Genomic DNA, 14,605 nt, shown 5'->3' on the forward strand with positions numbered 1-14,605 from the left:
ATTTATCTAGAATGTATACTTGTGTGTTTGTGTGCACATACCATGTCTAAAAAGTGTGAGAAACTCTGCTCTCCACTGTCCTCGCCTGTGATCGCACTGCTTGAAGGTCAAGCTCAAGGTCTCTTGCTAGCTAGGTATGCAGCCCTAAGTCCTCTGTTCTTGTGAGAGTCATTTTCTTTCTTATAATACTTTCCCCCCAAGAATCCCAGGGCCCCCATCATTCTGTGCAAAGCAGTGTAGATAAATTAATAATACAATTTAAAACCAATTCCACCAAGATAAATAGCACTTCCTAGATTAAGAGCATAGCTGGCCAGAATGAATGAAATTTACTAACCCTGAGATGCTTAATCTTCCATTACATGGACGTTAATGATTATAAGAGAGGAGTGATGGTAATTCACTTCTGCTTTTACAGGAAATCTAACCGTCTCATTTTTAGCAAATCTCTCTTCTCAGCACACCTCAATGGCAAGGATACTTGCCCTGCTCTTATAGGTATATTGGCCAGTTGTCATACATCGAAGTCTACTCTTTGCCCAAGCATTAGGACGTGTAGCATGCACGGGTTTACAAGATATCCCAGTGGAATTTGCTGGGGAGGCTACTTTGGTGCCCTTTCTCCCACCCCTTTTGAGAAGCCTATTTTCTATTTTCCAGGCATAGCAGGGAAGTGGTGGTAAATACCTTTAGCACAGTCTACTCCTAGAAATCCTGGAAAGCAGTGACACAGCCCGGACACACATTCGCCATTCCCATGGCAGTTACGTGGACAGTCCTGCACTGAATCTGAAAAAGAGAGAAATTGAACAATTACTTTTTTCTCTGCCTGCTGGTGAAACAATTTAATAGTCAGCCATCCACTGTTTTTCAGGAGCAGTGGTAGTAACCTCAGATGCCTACAGAGGACCGGTAGGGAGAAGTGAGTGAAGGAGGAGAAGAGGGATGGGTGGGGACTAGGGCAACTTGAACAATGCATGGATGTAACCACTGCTCTCCATGTGATTAGCCCAGGCAGGAATATGGGGCTAATACTGCTGCAATTTTTGCTTTTTCAAAAGAAACTGCTTATCTGGATTTAAAAACTACAATTTTCCAAGATTGAACGCTGGCAAGTTTTTAAACACTGCAAGCCCCACCCTGCCCCAATGTCATCCTGTCAATCTGAGATTTGGTCTGAGATGTGGGATATCAGCTTTTAGCCTTAGGGATAGAGAGTGATTCTCCAAATGACAGTGGTGGCTCCTGATCTCAGATTTACAGAGTAAAAAAATCCCCTGCGTTAAAGAAAGAGAAGTCTAAATACGTAAGGGTGATCAATTTTGGCATGATTTGGGGATTCATTAAGTAGTAGGTTTGGGGTGGTACAAAAGGCCTTTTATGCCTAGCTTTTTGCATATCTTATTTTTCATGAAATTCAATTAGCTCACCCTTGTTCTAACCTGTAGAGCCATCTTATTTCGTGATTTACCTTGCTATGTGTACTCTCAAGTAATGCCTTCAAAGGGATCATTTTGGAACTTTTTCATGTTGATTTGGGTCTGCACAGAAGTAGTCATACTCTTTTAAAATTATGATTATTATTAACCTAATTTTGCCTTACATTCAAATAAACACATTTAGACTTTCAGGTTCTAAATTACTAAGATGATCAAAAGCCACTATGCCCCAAAGATGACATGACACAGTCCTTAGGGAATTGGGGACATTGGCTTGGTGATATGCATGAAAGACTAGGAAGTCTAATTGCCCCTAATGGAGTCACCTGTGAATGGTAAGGGAGGTTTTCCTTTAAACCGAATTTCCCACTTATTCCCACTCTGGACTGAAAAACCAAACCACGCTGTAGTGCTTTCTTTCTATAGTGCTTCACTTCTCAGCTCTCTTCTTCCAGAATCCGGGTGTGGTTGGTTTCTGGCACTAGGCGAACTCAATCAGTGTATCTGCTTTTCCAAAATCAGTATCAAGCCAATTTATTTTCTTCTTCTCCTTTTTTTTTTGGCTGCATTGCGTGGCTTGAGGATCTTAGTTCCCTGACCAGAGATTGAACCCGAGCCCTCAGCAGTGAAAGCGCAGAGTCCTAACCACTGGACTGCCAGGGAATTTCCAAGCCAATGTCTTTAGGGTCTAACAATTATCACTGCAGGCTCAACTCCCTGAGGTTGGCAGAATAAAGGTGGGCTGAGAAGCATCCAAGTGGCTGTCGATTTGTTTCATCTATTCATCCTCCCTTCCTTCTTTCATTCAAAAAGCATTAGGTTGAATCATACGAAGTAGCTGCTTTTGCAGGTCAAAAAGCAATTTCACATGATGTTAGGAGACAATTTGCCATGGGTGTCTTGTGTTCCTGAACGTGTTATGAGCAGAGGCACTGACTCCTTAGCTCTGGACTATCTTTTTTGAAAGGCTGTCTGTATAGTGAACAGCCTTGGGAGATAGAGACAGTGTCTGCCTCCAGAGCAAAGGGCAAGTTTAGTTACTGTCCAGTATAAATAAAGATAATGTCTCCCTCTGGAGAAAAGAATGAGCAGGCTCACCGCCCATTTGGAGACTCAAGGATAGTAAATTCAGAGTTTCTCTCCTGTCATGTAACCCACTGCCTGTGTAGGTAACACCTGGCTCTGTTTGTGTTGCCCTGTGGGAACTGGGGCTTGGAACTGGCACATATGTTGATACTGTGGATATTACATTGCTCTGAGGAATAAAGTCTTTTGTCTCTGACCCAGAAGCACCTCCTCTTCTGATAAGATCTATGAGACTGTGGCCGGCTACTGTGTTAGCTGACAATTATGGTGAGATCTCAGACATGTCACAGTCCTTGACATAGGGTTTCCTTTTTTTTTTTTTTTTTTTTTTGCGGTATGTGGGCCTCTCATTGTTGTGGCCTCTCCCGATGCGGAGCACAGGCTCCAGACACGCAGGCTCAGCGGCCATGGCTCACGGGCCCAGCTGCTCCGCGGCATGTGGGATCTTCCTGGACCGGGGCATGAACCCGTGTCCCCTGCATCGGCAGGCAGACTCTCAACCACTGAGCCACCAGGGAAGCCCGGGTTTACTTTATTAACTGAGCAACTGTTATATGCAAGGCACCCTACAAGACATTGGTGAATACAATGGTGACTAAGACAGACACAGTCCCTGCCCTCACAGAACTTCCACTGTCATAGAGAATACAGGCCAAAAAAATTATCAAATCAAATAAAAATTGTGATATGTGCTTTGAAGAGAATAGGATACTGTGACGGGGAGTAAGAGGTGGAAGCTACTGAGAAAGGACAGTCAGGGAGGGCGTCTCTATTCTATGCAGGTGACATATAAGGGTGAGCTGGAACAGCCAAGTGAAGAGCAATGTGAAGAGTATTCCAGGCAGGGGAATGCCCTGGCGGTCCAGTGCTTAGGATTCTGTGCTTCCACTGCAGTGGGCCAAGGTTTGATCCCTGGTCGGGGAACTAAGATCCTGCAAGCCTCGCAGCATGGCCAAAAACAAAAGCAAGCAAGAAAGAGTATCCCAGGAGTACCCCAGGCAGAAGGAACAGCTGATGCAAAGGCCCTGAGGTGGAAAACAGCAGAACTGAATCCCACGTGGCTGGAGGGTAGCTAAAAAGGAAGAGAGTGACCTAAGATGAGTCTGGAGAAACCCAGATCATTTAGGGCCCTGGAGACCATGTGGATGAATTAAATTTTATTCTGGGACCAATGGGAGCAAGTGAAAACTTTTAAACAGAAACATGGTATTATCCAACTTGCATGTTCAGAAGTCACTTGGACAGCAAAGTAGAGCTAGATTCTCACTGAGCATCTGGGTCTGGGGATGGTTTGGTGGAAATTGACATGGCCGAGGTCAAAGCTCCCTGTTCTCCAACCTAACATCCTCAGAGATACAGCAGCGAAGAGAGGAAGCTCTTTGCTACCACAGACCCAGGGAAAAGGACTAAGGTCTTTGCGTAGGTTCTGTGCTGGGCTGGAAGGCCTCCTTGCCCTTTAGCTGAGGTATTTATCCTTAAGTCTCAGTTTAGAAAACATTTAGCTTCTAGGCATCTTCCTTCCCTACTGCCCTCAACCTGGGTTTTGTACCCTTTCCTCTATCTTCCCCTAATTCTTATAATTGTCTTTTTACCTATCTGTCTTCTCTCATCAAGCTCCATGAGGAAGAGACCAGATCTGAACTGATCACCTAGGTATTCTCAATGCTCGGCACACAGTAGGTCCTTGGTAAGTAATCGTTGAAGTGTATGTACACACACGCATCTCAGAGGGTGGGAGAATCCAAAATAAGCAGAAACTGCAGTGAAGAGTATTTTTCATTCAATTTCCCCAGGTCTTTTTTAAAAATTAATTTGTATTGGAGTATAGTTGCTTTACAATGTTGTGTTAGTTTCTGCTGTACAGCAAAGTGAATCAGCTATACATATACATATACATATATCCCCTCTTTTTTGGATTTCTTTCCCATTTAGGTCACCACAGAGCACTGAGTAGAGTTCCCTGTGCTATACAGTAGGTTCTCATTAGTTATCTATCTTATGTATAGTAGTGTATATATGTCAATCCCAATCTCCCAATTCATCCCACCTCCCCACCACCTTGGTATCCATACGTTTGTTCTCTACGTCTTTGTCTCTATTTCTGCTTTGCAAATAAGCTCAACTGCATCATTTTTCTAGATTTCAAATATAAGTGATATTATACGATGTTTGTTTTTCTCTTTCTGACTCTCTTCACTCTGTATGACAGTCTCTAGGTCTATCCACGTCACTGCAAATGGCACAATTTTGTTCCTTTTTATGGCTGAGTAACATTCCATTGTATATATGTACCACGTCTTTATCCATTCATCTGTCGATGGACACTTAGGTTGCTTCCGTGTCCTGGCTACTGTAAATAGTGCTGCAATGAACATTGGGGTGCATGTGTCTCTTTGAATTATGGTTTTCTCAGGGTATATGCCCAGTAGTGGGATTGCTGGGTCATATGGTAATTCTATTTTTAGTTTTTTAAGGAACCTTCATACTGTTCTCCATAGTGGCTGTATCAATCTACATTCCCACCATGCCATCCCCCCCACCAGGTCTTGTCTTTGAAGCATTTCTACAGTTTTTGAGGAAAGAAACAATTATGTAGTACTGCTGAAATACAGAAGGAGCTCACCTCTCTCAGTCCCCTTTTTCCAACACCCAATTAAATATTACTCTTGGGGCCTCCCTGGTGGCGCAGTGGTTAAGAGTCCGCCTGCGATGCAGGGGATACGGGTTCGTGCCCCGGTCTGGGAGGATCCCATATGCCGCGGAGCGGCTGGGCCCGTGAGCCATGGCCGCTGGGCCTGCGCATCCGGAGCCTGTGCTCCGCAACGGGAGAGGCCACAACAGTGAGAGGCCCACATACCGCAAAAAGAAAAAAAAAAAAAAAAAATATTACTCTTGAAATCTTATCAGCTTTCCTTTTTGTCAACCTGGTTGGACTTTTGTTGAGGAAACAAGGCAGGTGATGAGAGTTAGCCCAGGAAATGGGATTTTTATACAAGTGGAGGCTAGCCTCCCCGAAATCTGCACCGTGCTTCAAGAATGCCACTCTGTTGTACCCTGAGATGAAACTCATTTCTGAAAGCAGGCTGCTTCTCTCCAAAACACAAAAGACATCACTGAGTCAAAGGTATATTTAGTGTGATGGCTGGTCAACACCCATCTAACATCCTTCCTTCTGTTTCATATCACAGGGGCTTTCGGCGCTCCTGGCTGCTCTTGATGGAGTGTGTTCCGATAATAGATATGTGTGGGAGAAGCTCTGAACCAAATAAAACACTGCACTTTTCCCTACATTTCAGGCCAATTACTATCATTGCTCTATCAAGATGTCTGCCCAACTATTAGGCCGATTACCTTTGACTTTCTCTTTGAGCTACACTCCAGACAAGAGAAATTCTCTGGGGAGAACTGCTATTCCCAGCTCCGACAGGCGAATGGGGGTAATGGCCTGGGGGAAGGGCATCTCACTCCCACTGTCTGTGTCCATGTGGATAAAGGCAATGGAAGGCAGAAGCCATTATTAGATAATATGGCCCCCAGACAACCTGCTGTGTGGAAGGGGAAAGGGATTTATCTGGCTAGAATCCAAAGCAATCCACTGGTTAAGAGCACAGTCTCTGGGAGAGTTTGAATCCCGACTCCACCTCTTACGAGCTGTGTGTGACCTTGGGTAACTTGTTTAACTTCTCTGAGTCTGGGCTTCCTCAATTGGAAAACAGAATATTGGTAGTAATGACCTCATATAACTACTCTATGGGTTAACTGATCTAGACCCCAGAAGGGCCAAGTCCAGGAGCTAGTACATGGTCAACTCTCTATAGATGTGCCGTTGTTACTGTTTTTGTTATTAACCATTCCACTGAGTCTTTATAGACTCCAGCTAAGCCAGCTGCTGTGTGTGGGGTTTGCTGTCATGTGTATCAAGCGTTTGCATTTAAACACAAGGCCAATGCATGAACCTGGAGATTGTCATACTGAGTGAGGTCACTCAGACAGAGAAAGACAAATATCACCTGCTATCACTTATATGTGGAATCTCAAAAAATGGTGCAAATAAACTTATTTACAAAACAGAAATGGAGTCACAGATGTAGAAAACAAGCTTATGGTTACCAAGGGGGAAAGGGGAGGGGATAAATTGGAAGATTGGGATTGACATGTACACACTACTACATATAAAATAGACAACTAATAAGGACCAACTGTATAGCACCAAGGAACTCTACTTTGCTCTGTAATGACCTATATGGGAAAGAAACTAAAAAAGAGTAGATATATGTTTATGTATAACCGACGCACTTTACTGCGTACCTGAAACTAACACAACATTGTAAATCTACTATACTCCAATAAAAATTAGAAAAAAAAAGATTTACAAAAAAATTTAAAAGAACACACACACAAGGTGACCAAAAGGATATCATTTCCCATCATGTTCTTAAGCAAAAGATTGTTCTTTATCTTACCGTCTCAAACTAGTTCTAAATGTGTTGCCAGTTTCTTTCTTTTGTGATCTGGTTTTTATCCTTTTACTTTTTTTTTTTTCCCTCATTGGTACACAACATGCTCCTGGGAACTTTCCCTAACGGTGGAAGACTTCTCCAGCGACTTTCCTGATACAAAGTTTATGCCATTAGTGTAGAGCAGGGCTTGGCAAACTTTTTCTGTCAAGTGACAGAGAGTAAATATTTAGGATTTTATGGGCCAAACTGTCTCCACTGCAACCACTCAACTCTGTTGTTATAGCTGCCACAGACAATTTGTCAACAGATGAATGTGGCTGTGGTCCAATAAAACTTTATTTATAAAAATAGGCAGTGGGCCAGACTTGGCCCATGGGCTCTGGCATGCCAAGCATTGTTTTAAAAGGAGCATTTGGCTAACCCTGTTAGGGCCAATCTTTCCTTAACAGAGGGACTAAGCATTAACTTCAATGCTATGGTAAATACCAAATCCTACCTGATTTTGTACCATTCTGAAGTTGTGGCTGCCACCTGAATTTCAGGTTCTCTTTCAAGAATCAGGGAATCCTTCAGAGCAATCCATGAAACTAACAGAGAAGTTCTTAACATGCAGTCAATAGATAAACAGCTGTACAAGATGTGCTCTTAAAAAATCATCAGCTTGGGACTTCCCTGGTGGTCCAGTGGCTAAGGCTCCATGCTCCCAATGCAGGGGGCCTGGGTTTGATCCCTGGTCAGGGAACTAGATCCCACATGCCACAACTAAAAGATCCTGCATGCAGCAACTAAAAGATTCCGCATGCCACAACTAAAGATCCTGCGTGCTGCAACGAAGATCCTGAAACTAAGACCCAGTGCAGCCAAATAAATAAATAAATATTTTCAAAAAATCATCAGCTTTCACGAGTGACTACCAGCTCCTTTCCAGACAGGTTCAGTATGTGAAGTCACATCATCCCTCCCTTCGGAGATATGGTCATTACCTTCCCACAAACGATGAATCTGAGGCTCAGGGAGTTTAGTGATTCTCCCAGGTAGGATGTGGGAAAGAAAATGTAGGATTTAATCCTGGATCAACCATCTTATTTAGGTTTCTCCAGTGAAACTCGAGGTCCACAACTAAACGCTGCTGGGACAACATGGCATTGCAGAAAGGCAATGAATGAGGCCCAGAAGTCCATGCCATTTCCACCATTTCCATATCCTGGGACCTTGAGGGACTCAGTTTCCTGAACCTCAGTTTATTCCTCTGTGAAATGGGTCTAACAATCTGCCCTGATTCAGAGAGGATCAGTTATTATCATTAGTAAGAAGATTAAAACCTAATGACAAAATAAATGTTATGAAAATTATTTATAGGTGATATGATTGTTAAAATTCTTAGGGCTTGCTTTAGAAAACCTCATGAAATATTCTCAGAATAATGGCCCTCTTACAGGTTTGTATGCACATATAAGGGGAAATTTTGGATAAAATCTTAGCTTTTCCCCAACGGCTACTAAAAAGGACTGCTATAAAACATGCCCTAAATGACAAGTGCTTAATTAAAGCTTTTTGAGATTTACTAATTTGGGAACAAAGATATGATTTCTTTCTTATGGTTACATCCTTTTCCTGATTTACTTTTCAGGTTTTTAAAAAAAAATTTAGTTTGAGCTTTCCTTGATTTTTGAGAAAAATTGTGACCTGACGCAAATGGTCAGTATTTACTGGCTGTTTAGGGATTTATACCTGTAACTTATTTCATTTACTCCTTACAGTAGCCTTATAAGGAGGGACTAGTTAGTTCTATTTTACCATGAGGAACTGAGGCTGACGAAAGTCCAATGATCTGCCTAGGCTGTGTGGCCAGGGCTTGAGCCAGGTGGTTGGACCCAAGCTCTCCACTGCAACTCAATCCCTGGTACTCACAGTGGCTTTTTCATGATTTAAGTAGCATTCATATTTTAATCAGGGCTAGTTTTAGGTGGATGATACTATGAACCCTAAATTAAGGATGCTGGTTTGGTCCCCTACATAGTAGGCCCACCTTGGAAGATGTGCCTTCAACAGAGAAGCCAGACACTTCCATCCTTTCGTTCATGAACATACCACCTCAGAGATCCCGTACCTACCTAAGACTACAGTGTTGAAGGAAACCATCTCTTTGTCTTTGCCATCATTGTAGAAGGCCAGGTGCCACAGGCCCACATCCAGGTACTGGACAAACACTGCTTCATTTTGAACCAGGGTCTGTATGCTCCGGCGTTCCCTGGGTGACTCAACCACGCTCCATTTCTCCTTCCCGTCCAGACGCTCCATGAAGTCATACTGGGAAAAGAAGAGAGCATGTGATACAGGGTGCAGACCTGGTCCCATAACAAGCACCTTCCCCTCCAGCCCCACTAGTTAACTGAGAGATACTCCTGAGTACATTTTACTATCAGCTCATTTGATTATAAGTAAAACAAGAGTCATGAAAGTTGTCAGAAAACAGTCACCATTTATTATAATTATGGCTAATAGTTTTATGACTATAAGGTCATAATCTCTTTTCAGCTTTTATGTTTTTTTCCCTCTGTGTGTGTGTGTGTGTGTGTGTGAGAGAGAGAGAGAGAGAGAGAGAGAGAGAGAGAGAGAGAGAGAGAGAGAGATGGGGTTTTGCTCCAGTCCCTACTGGGGTGATATAGAATACATAGCATATGCCAAGTATAACTTTTTTTTTTTTTTTTTTTGCGGTATGTGGGCCTCTCACTGTTGTGGCCTGTCCCGTTGCGGAGCACAGGCTCCGGATGCGCAGGCTCAGCGGCCATGGCTCACGGGCTCAGCCGCTCCGTGGCATGTGGGATCCTCCCGGACCGGGGCACGAACCCGTGTCCCCTGCATCGGCAGGCGGACTCTCAACCACTGCGCCACCAGGAAAGCCCAAGTATAACTTTTTAATAATTCCTCCAATTCTGAATTCCAATTGCATCTGGCACTCAAGAGTTTCAGGTAAAGAATTATGAACCTATGTTACCAAATACCATTGACTGATCATTCACTAAAGGAAGGTGGTATATCAGAGTAGTTAAGAAAGAGGGCTGAGGGCCTCCCTGGTGGCGCAAGTGGTTGAGAGTCCGCCTGCCGATGCAGGGGATACGGGTTCGTGCCCCGGTCTGGGAGGATCCCATGTGCCGCGGAGCGGCTGGGCCCGTGAGCCATGGCCACTGAGCCTGCGTGTCCGGAGCCTGTGCTCCGCAACGGGGGAGGCCACAACAGTGAGAGGCCCGCGTACCGCAAAAAAAAAAAAAAAAAAAGAAAAAAAAAAAGAAAGAGGGCTGAGGAGCCAGACTACCTGGGAGAGAATCTGGAACTTATTAGCTTCACCTGTCCCTCCCTCAATTTTCCCATCTGCAAAACTGAAAATAACAGTACCTATGTTATAGCTTGTTGTGAGAAATAAGATCATACTGATAACAGTGCCTGGCACAAAGCAAACACAAAATACACATGAGCTGTCATCACCAGCATCATCGTCATCATCATTTCATTCAACTCTTGCAAAACCCCTGTAAGATCGGCACTATTTGTATCTTATTTTACAGATAAGAAAACTGAGGCTCAGAGAAGTCCAGCAACATAGCAAAAGTCACCCAGTGACCGAGTGAGCAAGCGAAAATTTTGACCTAGATCTGTTTAGGTGCAGTGCCTGGCCTCCCATCGACCAGCAATTAACTATGAAACTCTGTTTCAATGGAAACCAGGCTCAGAACTGGAAGCAATCAGTGGGAGACAGAGTGGTGGGTGAAGGCAACCAGGAATGGAGTGAGGGGAATGGGAGAGCAAGTGTGATCCGTGGGGGCCTGTCCTAGGGAATGGTGAAATCCTGCGTCAGGCAAGTGGGAGCCACAGAAGATCCTTGAGCTGTGACTGACGACGTGATGGGAGGAATATTCTGAGGAATTCATTTGCAGGCAGCCTATGAGATGTTCTAGAAGAGGGAATGAAAAGCAGCAGAAAGACCAGTTAGCAAGCAATTGCAGAAACCCAAGTGTGAGGTGACAGGCGTCTTGATTAGGACAGTGAATGAGCAAAGGGGACAACTTTGCAGGAACATTTCTAGGGAAGAGAGGACAGGGCTTGACTATGGACTGGACAGAGAGGATGAAGGAAAAGGCAAAGAGGGCACCCACGTTTCTTACTTGTTGATGAGAAAATCAATAAAACCCCAGTAGAAATGCAATCATCTTGCGAACTCTTGCAAAATCATTCCACCGGAAAGTCATTTGCACCGTGACTTCCAGGGAACATTCAAAGTGTAGGTCTTTAGCAGATAAAAACCACCACTGTGGGATTAAGCTCTCTCTCACCACTTTCCCTGCCATAAAAAGGGTTATATGGGTTACTGACGTCCACTGTAACCCCTTTCACGAACTTCAAAGAATGAAACTCCAGGAAATCTACTAATGTGACTCCCTCATCAGCAGAATTGCCAGTTTTTCCCATCTGAAATGTGATAATTGAAACGAAAAGAGTCTATAAGCTTAGGTACAAAGGTTTTGCTGTCAGACAGACCTGGGTTTGAATTCTGACTGCCATTTGCTACTGTTTGAAGTTAGGCGAATCTTTTACCCTCTTCCTGGTTTGCATACTAGGGGATAATAACACCCACCTTTTGGGGATGTTATAAGGATGACATGAGATAATGCTTAGGGAAGTGCCTGGAAGATAATAACCATTTTATTAAGTACCTTGTGACTCTGAGTCACTTATTTGCAAATCACAAGGATGACAGAAGAGAAGCACATGGTTCTAGTTTTTGTATCTGGGGGCCTGGCAAGGGACGTTGCGTAGGAAGTGGAAATTTCCTCCATCTCTCAGGAAACGAATGTTTGTATTTAGCTTCCCTCTACCCCAGAGCCCGTTGGTTGCAGCTGTCTTTATGGGATAAAATAAATGATTAGAAGTGATATGACAAACTGATGCTCCTTTCGGAGCCCTTTGTAACCAGAGCATTTGTTCCTTAGCAACCTCGCAAATGTCCGACTACCTAGAACCATGTCTACAAACTGCTGTCAGCCAGAGGAATGAGTGTAACTTCCTTGGTGCCGAGGTGAGAAGGATATAGTTCATTTGGGGTCCAGGTTATCACTCCCACGAGGAAAAGTTGGGGGAAGGTGATTACTTGCATGGGGCCATTGCTCATTATTAATCTGGGCATCAGTCATCTCTTGCTGAACTGGCTGCCCAGCCCAGGGGCACAGAAATGGCTTAGGACCAGCAGCAGTGCTCGCTGTCCAACCAATCAAATGACTCTGGGAAAAGGTATTTGTCAGAGGAGAGAGCGGACATCTATTTTGGCCGGCTCCTCGAGCCCCTCCACAGAAGTACGGAGAGCAGTTTTCATTTAAGGAAGAATCTGTGAGCCAGGGGCACTGGGACATGTTGGTCTGAGGTGTCCCAATCCTGTATCTCTTTGTTGTGCTTTATTTTCTTCAAAGCACTTATCACCCTCTAAAATGATATAATTTTTTTAAAATAAATTTATTTATTTATTTTTGGCTGCGTTGGGTCTTCGTTGCTGTGCGCGGGCTTTCTCCAGTTGTGGCGAGCGGGGGCTACTCTTCGTTGCGGTGCGTGCATTTCTCATTGCGGTGGCTTCTCTTGTTGTGGAGCACAGGCTCTAGTGGCACAGGCTTCAGTAGTTGTGGCACGTGGGCTCAGTAGTTGTGACCCGCAGGCTCTAGAGCACAGGCTCAGTAGTTGTGGCACACAGGCTTAGTTGCTCCGGCGGCATCTGGGATCTTCCCAGACCAGGGATTGAACCTGTGTCCCCTGCATTGGCAGGCGGATTCTTAACCACTGCGTGACCAGGGAAGCCCTGATATAATGTTTTTATGTTTATTGTCTGTCTACTCAGAAGAACATAAACTCCAGGAGGGCAGGGATTTCTTCTGCATGGTAGAGTGGTTAAGACTGAGAACTTTGGAGCTAGACTGCCTGATTAGAACCCATGCTCTGCTGGTTACTTGCTGTGACACTTGCACAAGCTATTTCAATTCTCTGTGCCTCGGTCTCCTTATCTTTAAAATGGGTATAATTTCAAAACATAATAATAATACAGCAAAACACTGTTGTAAAGATTAAATGAGTCAAACCATGTAAAGTGCTTAGAATAGTCAGTACTCAGTATATGGTAAACACACCTTGAAAGTTTCTGCTGTCGTGATGATAATTCATTACTGTGTCTAATTCATCTTGAGCAGAGTTTGATCAATAAATATTTGTAAAATATCAAGTGCATTAAATACTGAATCTGTAAATGAAATCCATTGAAAGGAAACTAAGTTGCCATGTACTGAAGGTTTTGTCTCCAGTAATAATCACCTGCCCTCCCTTGTCTTCTAATGTGCTTTCCTGAATAGGAGAGAAAGAGGCAGAGTCACAGGCAGCAAGCCTCAGTCACGCACCACCAGACATGCACATGATGCACACTGTGACCCAAGGAATCTGTGCATGCCTACAGATCATCAAGATTTGAGAGGTGACTTTAGACGGCCATTATAACTTCACCTTTTCCATTCTCAGTGGAGGGACTTCCCTGGTGGCGCAGTGGTTGAGAGTCCGCCTGCCAATGCAGGGGACACGGGTTCGATCCCTGGTCCGGGAAGATACCACATGCCGCCGGAGCAACTAAGCCTGTGTGCCACAACTACTGAGCCTGCGTGCCTAGCGCCCGTGCTCCGCAACCAGAGAAGCCAGCGCAATGAGAAGCCCACGCACTGCAATGAAGAGTAGCCCCCGCTCGCTGCGACTAGAGAAAGCCAGCACGCAGCAACGAAGACCCAACACAGCCATAAATAAATAAATAAATAAATAAATTTAAAAAATTCTCAGCGGGATGATGTCCAATGTACACCTTCTTTCTTTGGACTTTCTTTGCTCCATCACTTGTCTTCCTTCTTTTCCTCCTTTGACACTGTTCCTTAGTGACCACTGTGGTGGAGATTGATGGTCACTGTCTGTATCAGTGTCTTGCGCCTTTCCAGCTTCCTTGCTTTTCTGTGGGAGCATGTGACAGCGTTCCTGTCAATGGAACATATGCTGTGGGATGAACTCCACTTGCAGACCCTGCCATAAAACGTTCTGTGCCACCCCCTACATGCTCGCTCTTCCTGCCTACCTGCCTCTAGAGAGAACCAGAGTTCTCTTAAAGCCCAAGACGATGGAGTCACAAGATAGGAGTGTCCTGGATCCTAGATGAGCACTTGGAGGGAAGCCGGAAATACTGACCCAAGCAAGTGATAAACACTTACTAAATGAGGCCACTGACACAGAGAAGAGGGGGAGTGGCTACCAGAGGGGAAGGGGGGTGGGGGAGGGCAAAATGGGTGAAGGGGGTCAACTGTATGGTGATGGATGGAAACAAAATGTTGGCGGTGAGCGCACGGCAGTGCATACAGACGCTGAAATACTGGGATGGCCCCAAAGTTCATTCGGTGAATGAATCCATTTTTCAGTAAAGGTCTTGGTGAAAATGAAAAATGTGTCTTTTATTTTTACTTAAAACTGAACGAACTTTTTGGCCAACCCACTGTAATGTTGTCCACATGAAAAAAAATCGAGCTACTGAAATGTTGAGGCTGATGTGTTCTTTCA

At 44.3% G+C, this 14,605-nt stretch overlaps 1 protein-coding gene across 7 annotated transcripts in view; it reads right to left on the reverse strand.

Annotated features, from left to right (window-relative positions):
- TENM2 (teneurin transmembrane protein 2) overlaps window positions 1-14,605 on the reverse strand; it is a 1,009,203-nt gene that overhangs the window by 191,338 nt on the left and 803,260 nt on the right. For all 7 annotated transcript variants that reach the window (XM_060094960.1, XM_060094959.1, XM_060094962.1 and 4 more), the window contains 2 exons: window positions 9,100-9,295; window positions 688-789 (listed from right to left, as the gene is read on the reverse strand). In XM_060094960.1, coding sequence (XP_059950943.1) covers window positions 688-789; window positions 9,100-9,295 — 298 coding nt within the window. The remainder of the gene's footprint in view (window positions 1-687; window positions 790-9,099; window positions 9,296-14,605) is intronic.

This window comes from Mesoplodon densirostris, chromosome 3 (assembly GCF_025265405.1).
Source record: "Mesoplodon densirostris isolate mMesDen1 chromosome 3, mMesDen1 primary haplotype, whole genome shotgun sequence".
NCBI classification, from domain to species: Eukaryota; Metazoa; Chordata; class Mammalia; order Artiodactyla; family Ziphiidae; genus Mesoplodon; species Mesoplodon densirostris.